This window comes from Oncorhynchus gorbuscha, linkage group LG03, assembly GCF_021184085.1.
Source record: "Oncorhynchus gorbuscha isolate QuinsamMale2020 ecotype Even-year linkage group LG03, OgorEven_v1.0, whole genome shotgun sequence".
NCBI classification, from domain to species: Eukaryota; Metazoa; Chordata; class Actinopteri; order Salmoniformes; family Salmonidae; genus Oncorhynchus; species Oncorhynchus gorbuscha.
Genome location: NC_060175.1, coordinates 79,645,152 through 79,665,725, shown reverse-complemented (window position 1 = coordinate 79,665,725; position 20,574 = coordinate 79,645,152). Strand labels below are relative to the sequence as shown.

Genomic DNA, 20,574 nt, shown 5'->3' with positions numbered 1-20,574 from the left:
AGGTTCTACAGCTGCACCATCGAGAGCATCCTGACTGGTTGGGCAACTGCTCGGCCTCCGACTGCAAGGCACTATAAAAGGTAGTGCGAACGGCCCAGTACATCACTGGGGTCAAGCTTCCATCCAGGACCTCTATACCAGGCGGTGTCAAAGGAAGGTCCTATAAATGGTAAAAAACTCCAGCCACCGTAGTCATAGACTGTTCTCTCTGCTACCACACGACAAGCAGTACCGGAGCGCCAAGTCTATGTCCAAGAGGCTTCTAAACAGTTTCTACCCCCAAGCCATAAGACTCCTGAAAACCTATTCAAATGGCTACCCAGACAATTTGCATTCTCAGTATTCTCTTATCTAGGTGGGTGAGGGCAGTGTGGAGTGGAATTGCGTTGTCTATGGATCTGTTGGGGGTAGTATGCAAATTGGAGTGGATCTAGGGTGTCTGGGTTGATGGAGTTGATGTGTCATAACCAGTCTTTCATAACACTTCATGATCACAGATGTAAGTGCTATAGTGCAGTAGTCATTGTGGTATGAAGGAGTTCTTGGGAACAGGAATGATGGTAGTCATTTTAAGATGTGGAGATTACAGACTGGGACAAGGAGAGGTTGAAAATGACCGTGAATATGACTATCTGCTGATCTGCGCATGCTCTGAGAACGAGTCCTGGAATACAGTCTGGCCACACAGCCTTTCAAGTGTTGACCTGATTAAAGACCTTACGTCGACCATATTCTTGAGAAGAAGATAAGATGTTCCATGATGTAAACCAATTGTGTTATTCCTAGACTGAACCCTAAGCATAGGGGAAAGAAACCCAGGTCTAAGAGCTGTAAATTATCAGGCATTGTCTGGGGCAATAGGACTTGGGACTGTTTATTTGATAGTCCCAAATGAAAACATTATATTTTTTGACCATTAGAGGACACCATTGGATTATTGTTTTAAAATTGTACGGTACATAATTTGAAAAGAAAAACAGCAGGGCTTGGTTGACATTTTTAAGAGGAGGATTCTCACCTGAATTAATAATGGTTTATAAACCTCAAAGTCAACTCTGGACATCGAAACCAGTTCCACTGCATGTTTTAATTGTTCCCCTCTAATCAGGGACTGATTTAGACCTAGGGGACAACAGGTGTGTGCAATTAATTATGAGGTAGAAAAAAACCCGCAGGCTCCGGGCCTCGTAGGGTAAGAGTTGAGTACTCCTGGTCTATAATATGGATGTTAAGAAAATTATATTCCACATTCCACATATCAGTCAGTAACTGGACAACACTTCTGCCGTATTACCGGCACACAAAATTAAATTGTGTTCTTTGTGGTCTTCTGTTCTGTTTTGCCATGAGGCAAGGTAGGTAGGGAGCTGAGAATAATCTAAACACAACTGGATTTGATTTTCCCAAAGTCATTAGCAATGCTGAAAAAGTCTGTTTTAAGAGAAATTCTAAACACTTCAAATCAGATTTTATCGGTCGCATACACATATTTAGCTATTGTGGGTGTTGTGGGTGACATGCTTGCTATTGTGGGTGACATGCTTGTGTTCCTAGCTCCAACCGACTTGCCACAAACTTGTGAATAAAATATCAAGCATAGACTGTATAATATGGAAAATGCATTTTACATTATGAAAAATAGAAATGTGAAAATGTATCACTGGCAATTAGTTGACTCCATAAATCATACAGCCTTTATGATACTCTTATAATACTCTCTTTTCACTGCATTTTGAGCATGAGCTCATGTGTAGCCTATCATCAAAAGAGTTGAAAAGCAGCAGCCTAAGGTTTCAGTGTCTATGTTTTAGTGTAGATTTACACATTATCTGAAGATGTTCTTCTGAAGAAGAAGCAGCAGTGTTCATCGACATGGCCAAGGCTTTAGACTCTGTCAATCACCACATTCTTATCGGCAGACTCAACAGGCTTGGTTTCTCAAATGACTGCCTCGCCTGGTTCACCAACTACTTCTTAGACCGAGTTCAGTGTGTCAAATCGGAGGGCCTGTTGTCCGGACCTCTGGCAGTCTCTATGGGGGTACCACAGGGTTCAATTCTCGGGCCGACACTTTTCTCTGTATATGTCGGTCTTGCTGCGTGCGGGTGATTCCGATCAAACTCTACGCAGACGACACCATTCTGTATACATCTGGCCCTTTGGACACTGTGTTAACTAACCTCCAAATGAGCTTCAATGCCATACAACACTCTTTCCGTGGCCTCTAACTGCTCTTAAATGCTACTAAAACCAAATGCATGCTTTTCAACCGTTTGCTACCCACCCTCCCGACTAGCATCACTACTCCGGATGGTTCTGACTGAGAATATGTGGACAACTACAAATACCTAGGTGTCTGGTTAGACTGTAAACTCTCCTTCCAGACTCATATTAAACATCTCCAATCCAAAATGAAATCCAGAATCGGCTTCCTATTTTGCAACAAAGCCTTCTTCACTCATGCCGCCAAACATATCCTCGTAAAACTGACTACCTTACCGATCGGCGATGTCACTTACAAAATAGCTTCCAATACTCTACTCAGCAAACTGGATGCTTTCTATCACATTGCCATCCGTTTTGTCACCAAAGCCCCTTACACGGAACCCAAACCGGCTGCGCTCGTGCGACATTGTGCATAAATGTATTTTGTCCCCCTACACCAAACGCGATCATGACACGCAGGTTAAAATGTGAAAAACTCTGAACCAATGACAATTTGGGGACAGGTCAAAAGCATTAAACATTTATGGCAATTAAGCTAGTTAGCTTGCACTTTCTAGCTAATTTGTTCTATTTAGCTAGCTTGCTGTTGCTAGCTAATTTGTCCTGGGATATAAACATTAGGTTGTTAAATGCACAAGGTACTCTACTCTGACAATTAATCCACACATAAAACGATCAACAGAATCGTTTCAAGTCATCTCTCCTCCTTCCAGACTTTTTCATCATTGAACTTATATGGTGATTGGCATCTAAACGTTCATAGTATTACCACGACAACCGGCAACACAGTTCATCTTTCAATCACCCACGTGAGTATAACCAATGATGAGATGGTACGTGGGTACCTGCTTCTATAAACCAATGAGGAGATGGGAGAGGCAGGACTTGCAGCGCGATCTGCGTTAGAAATAGAAAGGACTTCTATTTTAGCCCTTGGCAACGCGGACACTCGTGAGCAGTGTGGGTGCAATATTTGAATAACATAGATTTCTAAACTAATTTTTGCAATGCTTGCGGTGTAGTCAGGATATTATACCACTCACCACTGCGACCTGTATGCTCTTGTCGGCTGGCCCTCGCTACATATTCGTCGCCAGACCCACTGGCTTCAGGTCATCTATAAATCTATGCTAGGTAAAGCTCCACCTTATCTCAGCTCAATGGTCACGATAACAACACCCACCCATAGCACACGCTCCAGCAGGTATATCTCACTGGTCATCCCCAAAGCCAACACCCCCTTTGGCCGCCTTTCCTTCAGGTTCTCTGCTGCCAATGACTGGAACGAATTGCAAAAATCGCTGAAGCTGGAGACATATTTCCCTCACTAACTTTAAACATCAGCTATCTGAGCAGCTAACCGATCGCTGCAGCTGTACATAGCCCATCTGTAAATAGCCCACCTAATCTACCTACCTCATCCCCATACTGTTTTTATGTACTTTTCTTTTGCACACCAGCATTTCTACTTGCACATCACCATCTGCTCATCTATCACTCCAGTGTTAATTTGCTAAATTGTAATTACTTTGCTACTATGGCCTATTTATTGCCTTATCTCCTCATGCCATTTGCACACACTGTATATAGACTTACTTTTTTCTGTTGTGTTATTGACTGTACGCTTGTTTATTCCATGTGTAACTCTGTTGTTGTTTGAGTCGCACTGCTTTGCTTTATCTTGGCCAGGTCGCAGTTGAAATGAGAACTTGTTCTCAACTAGCTTACATGGTTAAATAAAAGTGAAATAAAAACAAATAAAAAGATGATCAGTGCTTCCTAAAGCAGACATATCTCGGCCAGGACTCTCCAACCGTGTTCATGGAGAGTTACCGTCCTATAGGTTTTTGCTTCAACCCTAATCTAGTTTATCAAATTCTAATAATTAGCTGGTTGATGAGTTGAATCAGGTCAGATAAAATTGACGTTGGAGCGTAAACCTACAGTAAGGTAGCTCTCTAGGAACAGGGTTGGAGAGCTCTGGTCTAGGTTCTGATTTTTTTAATCCAAAACCCCTGTCCCAGTGAACATGTCAAGGATAGGACGAGAATATGATAGTAAAATAGGACTGCGAAGACTGGTTGTTGTATTAGCAGTAGTCAAAGATTTGGCAATAAGAGCCTGTGTTACCAGTAATTAAATAATCTAGTTTGTAGGTCATGTGGGGATAGGATACCCACCGGTTGCAAGACTAGATTTGGGATTTGAACTGATGACCGAGGTTGCTAGGCTACCTGCCCCAAAAATATATAATTAGCTAAATGTAATTTAACCACGATAATAGTATAAAGAAGTTATCACAGTTTGCGTAAACAAGTATTATTTTGACACAAACTACATGACCAAAAGTATGTGTACTTTCTGCTCATCGAACATCTCATTTCAAAATCATGGGCATTAATATGGAGTTGGTCCCTCCTTTGTTGCTAAAATTGCCACCACTCTTCTGGGAAGGCTTTCCACTAGATGTTGGAAGTTTTCTGCAGGGAATTGCTTCCATTCAGCCACATGAGCATTAGTGAGGACAGGCACTAACATTGGCCAATTAGGCCTGGCCCGCAGTTGGTGTTCCAATTCATCCCAAAGGTGTTGGATGGTGTTGAGGTCCGGGCTCTTTGCAGGCCAGTCAACAATCAATTTCTGTATGGACATTACTTTGTGCACAAGGGCATCGTCATGTTGAAACCGGAAACGGCCTTCCCCAAACTGTTGCAACAAAGTTGGAAGCACATAATCGTCTAGAATGTTGTTGTATGCTGTAGCGTTAAAATTTCCCTCAACTGGAACTAAGCTAAGGGGCCTAGCCCGAACCATGAAAAACAGCCCCAGACCATTATTCCTCCTCCACCAAACTTTACAGTTGGCACTATGCAGTCGGGCAGGTAGTGTTCTCCTGGCATCCACCAAACCCAGATTCTTCCATCAGACTGCCAGATGGTGAAGAGTGATTCATCACTCCATTGAACACATTTCCACTGTTCCAGAGTCCAATGGCGGTGAGCTTTACACCATTCCAGCCAACGCTTTGCATTGCCCATGGTAATCTTAGGTTTGTGTGTGGCTGCTCGGGCATGGAAGCCCATTTCATGAAGCTCCCGACGAACAGTTCTTGTGCTGGTGTTGCTTCCAGAGGCAGATGGGAACTCGGTAGTGAGTGTTGCAACCGAGGACAGACGATTGAGCGATCCGTTCTGTGAGCTTGCATGGCCTACCACTTCGCGATTGCATGGCTGTTTGCTCGATTTTATACACCTGACAGAAATGGGTGTGGCTGAAGTAGCCAAGTCCACTCATTTGAAGGGTGTCCACATACTTTTGTATATAGTGTAAGACCTCCCCGTATTGGGACCTCCCTTTGTGAAGTGTCAGTCTCCAGTCACGTGACACATGATCCAAAATGGCAACCTTCGTGTTTTGATCATACCTCAGTGGTTTTGATGAATAATACTTTTGTGTTTGTTTCATTCTTCGTATAATTCGAATAGATACCACTCAATTGAGGAAACGCACGCATCCTCTTTTTTTTAAACTTCGAGGCAATCAAGATAAATTGCTATTTGTTTCACGAGTTAGACTATGCACATTTGGTTCTATTAAATAGATAGCTAGCTGGCTGGCAAAATTAGTAAAGCTAGCTGAAAATAAAGGGAAAACGATGGAGGAGTTGAGTGCCGACGAGGTAAGATAACGACGCAATGTTGCTAAAAACGACTATTCGTTTTTTCCAATTTGTCTCGACAAAAGTCTATGTCGTCGTTGTTAACGTTACCATTTCAAAGGCTAACGTAGCTAGCTAGTCAGTGACACTACAGTAACGCGTTAAGCATAAAGCCGGAGATATAACAGTAACGGTAGCTAGCCAACACCATTTTAACGCTGGCCCTTTCGATAAAGGGTTTGGATACCTTGACGTCAATTTAATGGGTATGTTTTGATACGTTAGTAACGTTACTGACTATTTAGCCCACACTCTGTAACTAGCTAGTTTATTAACTAAAGGCAGGTAGCTACGTTAGCTAGCTAGCTAGCTAGGCGACTCAGCATAACACAGCAGGCCACCATGGCATTGTGCAACCAATCAGGGCCCGTTTACCAAAAAGCCTCAACGCTAAATTCATCATTATAGCCTTCGTAGGAGCATCGTTAAATCTGTTTTCCAAAACTAGCGTTATTAAAACGCTCGTAATCGAACACCTGTCTCACACCACTCGTAGAAAAGCGAAGTGCGTCGTTAGATGCTTTTTTTTGCCCTCCCGCGTCGCTTTATACACAGAAGAAATACGCTAAACATATAATCACTTGGTTTATCCTTCTCTCTGTGACTGCCGACAACTAAAGAACAAACTTTACTACAAATACAAAGTTGCCAATTTCTTTGCATTTGATACAGACAAGCGACGTATACAGACAGATATGCTTCCAATGAAAGCCGAGATGACTGCATAAAAATATCATTAGTAGATTAACGTTATATGCCAACTTCAATCATAAGCATGACATTTTCATAGAGTTCTATTTTGCTACTTGTTGGCTACGGTCTAATTTTTCAATATATTTCATGATGTGTAGCGTAACATGTGCGTAGTTATGTACCAAATAGGTAATTTAGTGCGTTCTGTTATTGGGTAAGCATTAGCAGTGTTGTAGTTTGTCTTGTGTGCATTGTGTATACTCACTACTTAATCACCAGGATGCGTATCAAAGTAGTGTAGTGGATGTATACACTATCAATTAATAAGGCTGATGGAACAGATCATAATGTTTTGCTTAAAATGATGATCAACAATTATTTGTGCACACGGTGGTAGGTCTACTCACATAACTTCAATTTGCGCACCACAGATGCAAGAGGTCTCATGGACAGAGATGGAAATATCTAAATTTAGAAAGAGTGGAGATCTGAAGATGCAATAATTATCATGGGTTGCTAATATGACTAGGATAATGCCTTTGGCATAATAAAACAGGAGAGCACATAAGAGGAGTCTTTTGTAAAATATTTGTTTCCATGGTGGGATTTTGCCAATAAGCTCATTTTAAGCCAGATGTACATCATGAAGTAAAACGTCCAGTTTCAAACAATTAAGGAACAGGAAAAAGATAGATTGAAAGGTTAACGAAGGCCTGTCTCAAAATACCTTCTCCATTAGATGTTAACTAGCTACAAAGTAGCCTATGCCGACCTGGCAGAACAATATGATTATTTGCATCAATCCATTTGTTTTGTAAACGCCAGCTCATGTGCATTACAGAAACAAGATAACCAAACAGTCTAGGTGCCTGAATTAAACGGTAACTACACAGAAAAATCAACATTTCTTAGACTTTTCCCTAGCCTCAAAAGTGGTCTCCTGATGTGCTAAAAGCACTGTTTGTGGACTTAGAAAACCACCAAATTGAGTGTCCTATTCAAAAACGGACAGAGCGAAAACCTGAACATTTGAAATATCTGAAACCTGAGAATTTATGACAAAGCCTCATCTATTTCAATAGTAGGCCTATTATTAGCCTACTTGCACAGTACAGCTTGGATTGGCCTGACCTGGAAAAAGAAATACGATTTTGTAATTTTAGGTCATTCAGAGTGTTACTGTTTGTCATAGACTTTTTCACACAGCACGCCATTCCTGCTCCAGGCACCACAACACCGCTGAGCATTAAAGTAAGCTGCCTCAATATTTGCAGCCGTAGGTGGTAATATCTGTCTCGGAGCTGATTCGTTGTCAGTATTGTGCAATATTTCTAATGCTACCGAAAGATTTGAATGGAGAAAGCTGATATCACTACTGGCATGCTCCAATGGCACACTTAGCGACCGTTGTCTCTGCGTGGTGTTTTTGGAAATGCATATTACAACTTTGGCAGCTGTCAGAAAGATGTATTGTTAAAACATTCATTAACCTAAGTTTCATCGCTATTGCGAAACCGGGCCCAAGTCAGTTTAACATGCCGTTAGCTAGCTAGCTTCTAGCTGTCATTTTATTATTCCCAAAGATGTCGGCAATCAACACCGAAATAAATGTTGTCTCTCAGTGTTTTTTTTTATACGTCTCTGGATGCAGTTTGAGGAAGTTGCAAACTAGGGTTTGTACAATGACAAAGTATATGGTAACTGCTAGCATGCTAGTAGATACCATAGTGCAATGACTGGATGTCTAATGCAAGTTAGTATTGGCTCACAAAACTACCTCCAACTTCCTTCATACTGGATGCAGAGACATAAATATGGTATACATAAGTTCATTTGACTCTGGAGAAGTAGATAAAGGGCTTTAATGCCAAAATCCCGATGTATCCCTTTGACCATGATTAATGATCAAATCGGTGTATCTCATGTTGGTCTGTTATACTGTTAAGTCGACTGAATCATCATTGGGTAACTAGCTAGCTTGCTTCTGTTCATTACAGATCCGCAGAAGGAGACTGGCCAGACTTGCAGGAGGGCAAACATCCCAGCCCAGCACCCCCCTCAGCACTCCCCTGACGTCCCCACAGAGAGAGACACCCCCTTGGCCCCTTCCTGGGACCTCAGGGGCCACACCCCAGCCCCTACCACCAGCCGCCTCACATTCACTTGGGCTCAATGTCCAGAGTGTCACTCCCGCCACCTCTCCTATTGGCGCATCTGGTATGAGCACATCTTAGACAGCATGTTTAAAGATGACCAAAACATTTGTTTGCATTTTTATAGTGTGTTCTGTAGCTAGCTTTCACAAAATCTCCTACATTGGGAGCTAAACAAGTTTGGTCAGATTGCTTGCTGTAAAGGCATTGCTGTAGGCTAATTAGCTACATAGTGAATGAAATAGCACTCAAAAGGCTCAAGTAAATAAAATTCATTTATCTGCCCTGCATGGATGCATTTCAGCCTCACCATTCATGCTGAGAATGACAACAACAAAAACACAGGTGGCCATAATTAGGCTATAGGTCAAGTTCAGACATTTATTTAAATATCACCTTTATTTAACTAGTAAGAAGCATTAGTAGGCTGAAATACTCTGCCTCTTATCCGTGTTGTATTGAGTGAACATGCTTATGTACAAATGTGTACTTTCCACTCAGTCGGGCTTAAAAGAACCAAAGTTCAGAAACTTTGGTAGACAGTCTGGTTTTAAATAGTTCTAGGACTCTAAGCAGATGCAAAATAGGCCCGGTTGGAGTAGACTTGTTTGTTAAGTTGATCTTGAGCGGTTTGGAAAACCTGGTAGCCTCGAACAAATAGCGTCCAGCTATGGAATCAACATGATCAATCCTGGTCTTGAGCAAAACAAAGTCTCCTGAACCTGCCATCGTGCCCTTTACCAGGAAAGTGCACAGTCACTGTGCCGTTCGTGCACCAGCCTTTGCCTGAGTTCAGCTAAGGGCACAGATGAGTGCTAACATTCTCAGCCAGCGGAAGTCAGAGTGGAAAGCAGTGTGGCATTCTATAGGCTATTCCCAGATTGTGGGCTTATTCTTGAACATTACATTCCTATTGCCTCTGCAGTTAATGGCCTATTTTAGGATTTTGTTCTGAAGTCCATGGGAGATATAAAGTGTGTCCTCATTTGGCATCGGTGTGAGAAATGCTGCTTTCACAAACGCATACAGTACTCTAGAACGTATACTATTGAGTCATAGATATGGATGAATACAGTCTCTCCCCTATTGTTTGTACTGGTTAGCCTACTCTGTCAAAGGAAGCTACCTTAATGACTGACTGATTGCTTTAAAATGAGATCCACAATGTGTAATGATGTTGTTTTCAATTTCAAATGTTTTTAAAACATTTTTTAAACATGATAGACCCAAATCCTTTAAGTTGGCAAAATGTAAAATTAGTTGATATAGGCTTTCAATAAACTAATTTCCAATAATTGTTAAACAGATTTCCACAAATGTGGTATTCTATCTCAACATGAATTTAGCTAGCAAATGAAAATGCAATATGGCTTAGCCTACCTTTGCGGAAAATGCTGTTAGTTTACAGCTGTTCATCCCAATTGAACACAACCAAGGTCGTGTTCAGGAGGGTGCAACGAACAGCACTGGCATCAGGCTTCAACAATAACACCCTGTGTCCATGAACTGCTTTGATATCTTTTCCAGACATTCATTTTCAACGGAGGCAGTCTGCACCATTGCGCTCCATCTGCCATACTTTATTTTACATGTCACAGGGGCATGTCTGTTCCACACAATGTATTTCTATCCATCTAAATGATGCCCTGCTGAACAAGGCCCAGGTTTTCCACATTATGTTGAGGGTTCTGTAGTCAGGTGGTAATTCCTGGTCTTTCTTTAGCCATTGGACATGGGCCTTAATCAGCTTTGTCCTTAGCTGTTGAGTAGACAGGCTTTCCAATTCACACACACAGCTGTGTTCAAGTTCATTTCTGGTAGCTTAACTTGGTGAGCTGACAAAAAGTGCTTGTTGCCAATGGACCTACTGTACATATGCAGAGAAAAGCCATGGGGGTCGAGTCAAATATACTGTATTCCTCACACACTGAGCTCTTCAGTTGTGTCCCAAATGCACCCTACTCCCTATGTAGTGTACTACTTTTGACCAGGGCCAAGGGTAGTACACTATAGGGAATATGGTGCCATTTTTTTTTCTCCTCCTGTGTACCTTATTTGTTTTCTTTCGTACCTGTCCCAGGCGTGACGTACTGCAGTCAGAGCAGCGAGGGAGTGAGCTCCCTCTCCAGCTCTCCCTCCAACAGCCTGGAGACCCAGTCCCAGAGTCTTTCCCGATCCCAGAGCATGGACATTGACACAGCCTCCTGTGAAAAGAGGTGAGCAACTCGGACCGGTCCATTCAAAACCGATCCTTAGCCCAGTTTTGAGAGGTTTGGCTAGGAGGTGTAAGCAATATGGAGATTCGAAGGCAAGATGAAGCGTTTGCTATGATGTTTATCTACCCCAATTCTCTCAGATCTACAGGACAGGAGTGTTTAGGGGTAAGAGGTCAATTTAGAAGACCACACTGGAAATAGTGATAAGCAAGTTTGTGAACCCTTTAGGATTTGCTCTATTTCTGCATACTTTTGACCTAAAATGTGATCAAAGTCCTAATAATAAAGTGAACCTAATTAAACAAATAACACAACTTTTTAATTTCTTTATTGAGCAAATTGATTCAAATTGATTTTGTGCTAGGAATATGGGACCAAATACTACACGTTTGACTAGTTTAATACATTTAATTTAGCTCATTAATGAAGAGGTTCACATACTTTTTCCAACCATTACATTGAATTTAAGATCAATTTGCTCAATAAAGAAATTCGTAAGTACAATTGTTTTTGTTATTTGTTAGGCAGGTTCACTTTGATATATTATTAGGACTTAGATGATGATGATGAGGATCTGATCACATTTTAGCTCAAACTTATGTAGAAATGCAGAAAATCCTAAAGGGTACAAACTTTCTTTCACCGCTGTAAGTCTTCTGACTTTTTTGTGTGTTCGTCAATGATTTTATTTATGTTGTCTTTTGAAGTGTGTTTAAAATGGTCAAATAAACTAAACAAAGTGTAATTCAACATAAGAGAAGAGGCTAGGATGACAGGCATCACATTTCAGCTCTGTTCAATTGTTATGGCCCGGAGTCAGTCTGATCTCATGCTTAGTGTATCCATTCACCCCTTATGAACTCCTTACACAAAGCTTTAATAGATGTCACATGCATCCCTTCATTCCAACTCAAATTAGAAAGTTTAAAGCTAGATACAATGTGTGCAGTGTGTTATACAAAGATATGTGTTAAAGCTGAGCTCCGCAATGGGTGAAACAGTGCCACCGGCCACCCCAGGCACATTTTGTTTTTGTCTTGAGGAAATTAGCATCCAGCATTGTATAAAAAAAAAATACTCTGCTGTTCTATCGCATGTGCAATGGCGTCCGAGCCGTTGTAATATCGCAAATAAACTTGTCAGGTTCACCGATAAAGATTGCAGCTTTAAGGTAAGGGGAATAGCACAAAACATGAAAGCACTTAAATGCACAAGAGGCGTAAGGATTTTAGCTGTTCTAAATTTACCTTGAATGCTAATTTCACTTCTTAAGAACAAAACCGTGCCGACAAACAGTTAAAAGTGGTGGATGGCCACATAAGCAACGTAAGTGTAAGAGATCAACTGCTGGGTGTCAACGAATGGTGACGATTCAACATGTAGAATCGTCCGGAAATGAACAGAAAATAACAGACAGTGCGCTCGTCATAGGCGATAGGACCACCACAAGCTGATTTTAACTGTTCATCGCAACCGTGTGTTTTGTCCTTTTTGAGTTGGAGTACAGTTGATTGCCTGTTTGTGTGATCTGGTGGAGGGATAAATTGGTTGTCCCTATCTATGTTGCTCCTCTCTCCCTCTGTCTCTGTGCGTGTGGCCCAGTAGCATGTCCCAGGTGGATGTGGACTCAGGGATAGAGAACATGGAGGTGGAGGACAGTGATCGCAGGGAGAAGAGGGACCTGGCTGAAAAGGTAAGCAGAGCTCCCATTCCACCCCCTTCCTTCCTGTACTTCCTGTACTTTAATCAGTCACTTTGACTGTGTCTAAAAAGGCACCATCTATTCCCATGCCTGAAGGCTCAAACTGAATTATTCCACTTCTCTTATCATTCTCTACATACTTCAGTCTGAATCTGCCATCATTGAAAGTAATTTTTGGTGGGTGAAAAGTAATGATTGGATCGTGTCTAACCAATCCATATCAAAGCCAATTATGTACTTTGAATACGGCGCTTCATTCACGTTTGTTATGGCTCTGGCCTAACCCATTGGTTTCTGGGACAAATCAGATGGTCTGAATGTGTTCATTCTAGAGGGTTCGGGGATGGAGTCAAATCCACACTCATTGCAGAGAAGAAACGTGGGCCTGGAGTGGCATTTGGCCGGAACAAAGAGTCTGGGTAGCCAGGCAATCTATTCCCTATATAGTGCACTACTTTGGACCAGCACTTCAAAGTAGTGCACGATACAGCATAGGGAATGGGGTGCTATTTCAGACACGACCTGTCAAGAAAAGGATCTGCCAAATGAATGGAAGTGAATGGAATTGTTGGAGACTTTGTACATCAATACTTTTCACCAAATGAGCAGTGGGTTCATATACTTCAGTGGTTTCATTGTGTATGTGAAAATAAATGTCCTTTTGATACTCCTGCCAATGTAGAAAAGGAAATAAATGGCTAACTCTCAAAGAAAAATACATCATTTCAGTTATAATAAGTAGGTCATTTTGGATGGTCAGAGAGCCATTTTCGACTTTAATATAAAAACCTCGCTCCTGGCTGAAAAAACAACTTTGGTTTTGGGTTAATTACTTTTATTTCTGTCAAATTCTCGCAATGATCTAATCCCTAAATTCAAAATAGGTAAGGACATGCTAATTCTGGTAAGGGCATGGTAATTTGAATAGGTAAGGGCATGCTAATTTGTTGCCTTGCAATTAGTAATGAGTGGAAGCTCTTTCATGGATGATGTAGAATAGATCTCTTTACTATTGCACAATAGAAACAAATAAAACGTCTGCAGTTTTTCGGAACAAAATAACCTAAATGATGACTGGCATTGAAGATTCTTTATCTGTATGCCCAGGTTTGCCTCAGTGATTGCTTTATAGAATCCTTCACCGCCCATCTCCACATGGCTATTGAACTGAAATACTCTGAACCAATACATTTGTCTATGCCAATGGTCTTTGAAAGCTCTCTGAAAACACCCCTGTCTGCTTACATGGTACAGTCTGTTTCCTCTCTAACCCTCACCCGAATAGTTTTCTATTATGGATTCTACCATCTAGCTAAAGGTGTCTTTGAAAGGGGTGTTGCTTGGCTAATTGGCACCAATAAAGAGCAGCTGGCAGCAGCAGTTATTAGCTCTTATTGCAACAGAATCAATCCATGTCCAATAGAAAATGGATAGTAAAATAAAGTCACTATGGGTATCCTACTGTTTTCACTAATTCAGATCTAAAATCAGCAGTGTAATTTGCTGACAGTGGTAAGGAGGCAAATCCATGGCTACTTGTCAGAAAGTATTGCGCTATTAAGAGTAAAACAAGGCTGTCCATTGTCCCCATATTTATTATGGCCATTTGAAGTGCTAGCTATTAAAATTAGATTCAACAAGAACATCAAGGTGTTAGAATTCCAGGGGAGAAAAACAAAATTGTTAAATGTATGCTGATGACTCCTTTTTTTTTCTCCCCTTAAGTCCACAATCTGGATCCCTGCACAGTCTCATTGAATATCTTGATAATTGTTCTAGCCTATCTGGACTAAAACCTAAATGTGACAAGTGTACCATATTACGTATTTGATCATTTAAAAACATGTTTATTGTACCTTGTAGTTTACCAATAAAATGGGCGGATGGTGACAAGTAGACATACTTGGTATTCACATCTCAAAAAATATAAATGAACTTCTTACGGATCATTGAGATGCTAGCATCTCACCTCGACAACATCCGGTGAATTTGCAGAGTGCGAAATTCAAATGACCAAAATCGTAATATTAAACATTCATGAAAATACAAGTGTCACACATCATTTAAAAGCTTAACTTCTTGTTAATCCAGCCGCTTTGTCAGATTTCAAAAATGCTTTACAGCGCAAGCACACCATGCAATTATCTGAGGACAGCTCACTGCACACAAAAGCATTACATACATTTCCAACCAAGCAGAGGTGTCACGAATGTCAGAAATGGCAATAAAATAAATCACTTACCTTTGAAGATCTTCATCGGGTTACAATCACAAGGGTCCCAGCTACATAACAAATGGTCCTTTTGTTCGATAAATTCCATCTTTATATCCCAAAAAAGTCAGTGTCATTGGCCCGCTTGACTCAGTAATCCACCCATTTCCCTCGTTCAAAATGCATACAAATGAAGCCCGTAAGTTACCAATAAACTACTTCCAAACACATCAAACAACGTTCCTAATAAATCCTCAGGTACCCTAATATGTAAATAAACGATACAATTTAAGACTGGGAATACTGGAGACCATTACCGGAGACAAATAACGAAGTACGCACCCTCACCGGAAAGCGCAAAAAACACTCCAGCCAAAATGGGACCCACTTACTAAAACAAATTTTATCCCATTTAAATAAAAAAAACAAGCCTAAAACTCTTTCTAAAGACTTGACATCTAGTGGAAGTCCTAGGAACTGCAATCTGGGAGGTCTTCCTTTTCCTTCCCGTTGACCGACATGGTAATCAGGGGTAAGCTGATTACTATGTCATACATTATACTCAGACATTATTTTAACAGTTTTGGTGACTTTAGATTGTTTTCTATCCAATACTACCAATTATATGCATATCCTAGCTTCTGGGCCTGAGTAACAGGCAGTTTACTTTGGGCACCTCATCCATCCAAACTTCTGAAAACTGTCCCCTAGCCCTAAGAAGTTAACTTACCACAATCAATTTCAATAGGAAGTTAGCAAGAATATATAAGATTCTGCAACCATAGAGAGGTAAATACTTTATTTATGGGAAAATAACATTGATTAACTATGGTGCTATCACAGTTTACTTACTTACAATGGCACTGCCTACTGCAGGCGACTCGTTTTTGAATTCATATGAGCAAAAAATATTCAATTTTAATTTGGAATCCTAAGCCAGAATGAATATGAATGAATATGAGTTTGGGGGGCTATTCAACATTAAAGATTTAAACCTCTTACTAAAAGCTTCACTCATACATAAGTTATTCTTAACCATTTTGGGGTTTTCCAGTAGATTATGACAACTTCTAATTTCTGACTAATTAAAAATTAAAATGTGTTTTTAAAGTATTGCCCTTTATTAAACCAGCCATAAAAGCTGGTTACAATTTCAGTTTTATCCCCCAGAAAAGATTGAATAAATAAAACAAATGTTATGGTTACTCAAATATACTGATTTAATCAATCTAAAAAAATCTTTCTGGAAAAAACGTTATGAATAGAAAGAGATCACATGTAGCTATCGGAAATATATGGGGAATATCTGCTATAGTTTTGGAAAGTCATTTAGGACATTTGTGCATGACACAAGTCATTTTTCCAACAGACTGATTATTTCACTTACAATTCACTGAGTTTTAATGACTCCAACCTAAGTGGATGTAAATTTCCGACTTCAACTGTATATGGGGCATACAGCAATCTCAGCTCTGTAGATTTTGCTACGAAGAGACAGAATCAATAGATCATTTATTCTGGTATTGCCCCTATTGCCCCTTGTTTTTGGTCACAGGTTCAGGAATGGTTAATAAAATCACAACATGCGCTTAAAATGAACCTTACAAATAGCAGTGTTGGGTGATTTTGGAAAGCCGTAGTCAGTCAATAATTAATATAATAATACTCGTAGGAAAGGTTTTACTTTTTAGCACACAATCTGTTGATATAATACGATTAGAAAGTTTTTAAAGAAGAATGTGAAACATCACAGCACAATTAAAAAATATTTGGCACGTGGAAACCAAACAAGGGTGGTCTATGTAGCAGAAAAGCTGTAAAGAAAAAAATATATATATGTCCTCCGAAAAGTGTTGGATGACTAAAAAAAAAAAAAAAAAAAGCAGCAATTCTAGCATTCATTTTCTCTCAAAATTTGAGTCAAGGCTGCATTTTTTTGCGGTGGACCCTCCAATAAAAGCAGACATTGAGTCCTGAACACCCTGCTTTTACACAAGGACATTTTTATTTAAATGTTTTGCCACCTATCGGTACACATGGCCACCTGGTAACCAGTCTCTTGAACGGCAATGACCGTTCTAGTTTGTAATTCTAACTATTGGTGTGTCTGTCCCAGGAATCCGCTGAGAACTCAGATGTCTCTGAAGAGCAGGCTCTGCAGCTCATCTGTAAGATCCTACGCGTTTCCTGGAAGGAGCAGGACAGAGACGTCATTTTTCTCCCCTTGCTTGCCGCAGAGTTCCACCAGAGCAGCCTCAAAGACGGTATGGCAAAGATGCATGATATTTCATATGTAGCTATGTTCTTATTGAATTGTACAGCTTTTTTGCAAAAGAGTCCTAGATTATGGTTTAGGATTTCCTCATCTGAATGCAATAGCTGAAATTGTTTTTAAAATCTTCTAACCCAAAGTTTCTATTGAAATTTGAACAAAATATTTTTATTAAATACAAATCAGTTTGTGTAGTCAGTCTTTTTTAATCTGTCATGTATACCATTTTAGAATTTGTTTACAAGTCACAAATGAGGTATGTTTATAGGATTTCTCTTTCTCCTCCCAGTTTTCTCTGACTTCAAAGACCTGATTGGCCAGATCCTGATGGAGGTGCTCCTGATGTCTACCCAGTTGCACGTCCACAACCCCTTTGCCAGCCTGACTGCCACGTCCGAGCCAATTGCTGCTGCCAAATCTCTTGACCACCACCTGACGCTGATCCAGCCCTCCAGCCAGGGCAGCAGTCCCATGGCCCCCTGTGCAGGCTCGTTTGGGGCCAGCTCTTTGTCCAGGCAAGTACCCCCCCAGTGGCTCCACGACTAGCCCCCAGTCCTGGGTACACATAAAGTCAGCAAAAAAAGAAATGTCCTCTCACTGTCAACTGCATTTATTTTCAGCAAACTTAACATGTGTAAATATTTGTATGAACATAAGAAGATTCAACAACTGTGACAAACTGAACAAGTTCCACAGACATGTGACTAACACAAATGGAATAATGTGTCCCTAAACAAAGGAGGGGTCAAAATCAAAAGTAACTGTCAGTATCTGGTGTGGCCACCAGCTGCATTAAGTACTGCAGTGCATCTCCTCCTCATGGACTGCACCAGATTTGCCAGTTCTTGCTGTGAGATGTTACCCCACTCTTCCACCAAGGCACCTGCAAGTTTCCGGACATTTCCGGGGGAAATGGCCCTAGCCCTCACCCTCCGATCCAACAGGTCCCAGACATGCTCAATGGGATTGAGATCCGGGCTTTTCGCTGGCCATGGCAGAACACTGACATTCCTGTCTTGCAGGAAATCACGCACAGAACGAGCAGTATGGTTGGTGGCATTGTCATGCTGAGGGTCATGTCAGGAAGAGCCTGCATGAGGGAGGAGGATGTCTTCCCTGTAACGCACAGCGTTGAGATTGCCTGCAATGTCAACAAGCTCAGTTTTATGATGCTGTGACACACGGCCCCAACCATGATGGATCATCCGCCTTCAAATCGATCTTGCTCTGGAGTACTGGCCACGGTGTAATGCTCATTCCTTTGAAGATAAACGCGAATCCGACCATCACCCCAGGTGAGACAAAACCGTGACTTGTCAACAGGCCTACAAGCCCTCAGTCCAACCTCTCTCAGCCTATTGCGGACAGTCTGAGCACTGGATGTGCATTCCTGGTGTAACTCGGGCAGTTGTTGTTGCCATCCTGTACCTGTTCGGATGTACCCATCCTGTGCAGGTGTTCTAACACATGGTCTGCCACTGCGAGGACGATCAGCTGTCCGTCCTGTCTCCATGTAGCGCTGTCTTAGGCGTCTCACAAATTCACGTTCATGCAGATGAGCAGAGACCCCAGGTATCTTTCTATTGGTGATTTTCAGAGTCAGTAGAAAGGCCTCTTCAGTGTCCTAAGTTTTCATAACTGTGACCTTAATTGCCTACCCTCTGTAAGCTGTTAGTGTCTTAACGACTGTTCCACAGGTGCGTGTTTATACATTTTTTATGGTTCATTGAACAAGCATGGGAAACCGTGTTTAAATCTTTAACGAGTTTTATTTGAAAGACAGGGCCCTGAAAAAGGGACGTTTACTTTTTTTTTTGCTGAGTTCGGTAGGGTTGTGTCCAAAATGGCATCTATCCAAGGTAGTGTCCAATGGAATTCCTACATTGAAATTGACAGAAAGGGAATTGTTCCCTTTTTGTGTGATTTAGGCCTAGTCAATGGGAAGTGTTGTCTCTTTTTAACTGGCACTGTCATGGTATCATTGTCTTTTTTATTTAGTTTTATATACCTAGTTATTTGACTATTGATAAGATTGTAAAAGAGGAAGATGTAGCCCATTTGTCAACCCATTTGTTTTGCAATGTTCACAGCCTGTACGGGTGTAGTCCGCACTCGCTGGCTTTGAATGCAGCCAGGATGATCTCTCCACCTCTCCCTACCCCCACCAGCCCATCCCTGCATCCAATGGTAGCCCCAAGTCCCCCTTCCATGGCCTACCCCCCTAGGCTCTCTCTCAACCTCCCTTCCGCCCCTCTGCCTATCTCCCAGCGCTACCGACCCTACTCTGTCACCTCTCCCTTGGGGATCTCCACCCCCCCTAGCCCCAGACTGGCTAGCCTCCCTGGGCTTTCACGCGGCCCTATCACTGAAGGTCTCCCGGTACCGCCCATCACTCTGGCCCCGGCCCCGCCACTACCAACTAGCCCCCAGTTGGTTCCCCTCCCCTCTACTAGTCCTCATCCGCCCACCTCCATGCCCCTCCCTCTGGTACCCCCCTCACCCAGATCAGCTGCCCGAGGAGCTGCCCTCGCCACCCGGATCCCGTCTAGGTACCTCCTCCACCGCGTGTGACAGAGTGACGCGCAACAAGCTACTTACTAAAACATTAACCCTACCTCCAGCCTCAGCTCCATGGCAAAATTTGTAGAATCACAGGAAATTTGCTTTAAAACTGCAACATTTTCTCTCCACTGCATGGCAAAGGTTATATAATTGCAGGAAATTAGCTTTTAAAACAAAATAATTTGCTCCGCACCATTGAGAAATTGGTAGAATTGCAAGAAATGTGCATATAAATTTTAAAAAACTCCCTATACTGCCAAGTCGGTGTCCTACATTTTTTTGCAGTGCTGATGGGCTGACGGCGCTCATTGACATGCCCTGCGTCACGCCCACCATCTAAACCCCTTTTGATCCATAAAAACCCATGCACATTTGGCCTACATGATAATGGGCTATTTATGTAGGCCTATTGCTTGACTTATTATGGACATGCTGTATATGGGTGGTGTTTTGCACATAATTCCTAACCACAAACCAACTCCAATGCCCTGATGATTTTCACAATTTACAGTCATCCTCTTTTAAAATAAATAAATGTATTCTTATAATAATATACAGGTTTGGACACCTACTCATTCAAGGGTTTTTCTTTATTTTTTACTATTTTCTACATTGTACAATAATAGAGAAGACATCAAAACTATGAAATAACACGTAGAATAATGAAGTAACCAAAAAAGTGTTAAACAAATAAAAATATCTTATGTTTGAGATTCTTCAAAGTAGCCACCCTTTGCCATGATGACAGCTTTGCACACTCTTGGCATTCTCTCAAACAGCTTCATGAGGTAGTCACCTGGAATTCATTTCAATCAAATGC

General features: G+C 41.4%; 1 protein-coding gene across 4 annotated transcripts in view; it reads left to right on the top strand.

The window, feature by feature from the left end:
• The first annotated feature begins 5,595 nt into the window (after nucleotides 1-5,595).
• The window catches only part of ube4b (ubiquitination factor E4B, UFD2 homolog (S. cerevisiae)), a 41,835-nt gene continuing 26,856 nt past the window's right edge, over nucleotides 5,596-20,574 (top strand). Inside the window, exons 1-7 of one of the 4 annotated variants that reach the window (XM_046343862.1) lie at nucleotides 5,596-5,905; nucleotides 8,635-8,854; nucleotides 10,871-11,006; nucleotides 12,612-12,699; nucleotides 17,037-17,184; nucleotides 17,482-17,707; nucleotides 19,283-19,741. In XM_046343862.1, the coding sequence (XP_046199818.1) occupies nucleotides 5,882-5,905; nucleotides 8,635-8,854; nucleotides 10,871-11,006; nucleotides 12,612-12,699; nucleotides 17,037-17,184; nucleotides 17,482-17,707; nucleotides 19,283-19,741 (1,301 nt within the window). In that variant the 5' untranslated portion in view covers nucleotides 5,596-5,881. Of the gene's footprint in view, nucleotides 5,906-8,634; nucleotides 8,855-10,870; nucleotides 11,007-12,608; nucleotides 12,700-17,036; nucleotides 17,185-17,481; nucleotides 17,708-19,282; nucleotides 19,742-20,574 lie in introns of all 4 variants that reach the window. The other 3 variants (XM_046343861.1, XM_046343864.1, XM_046343863.1) reach the window with 3 other exon arrangements.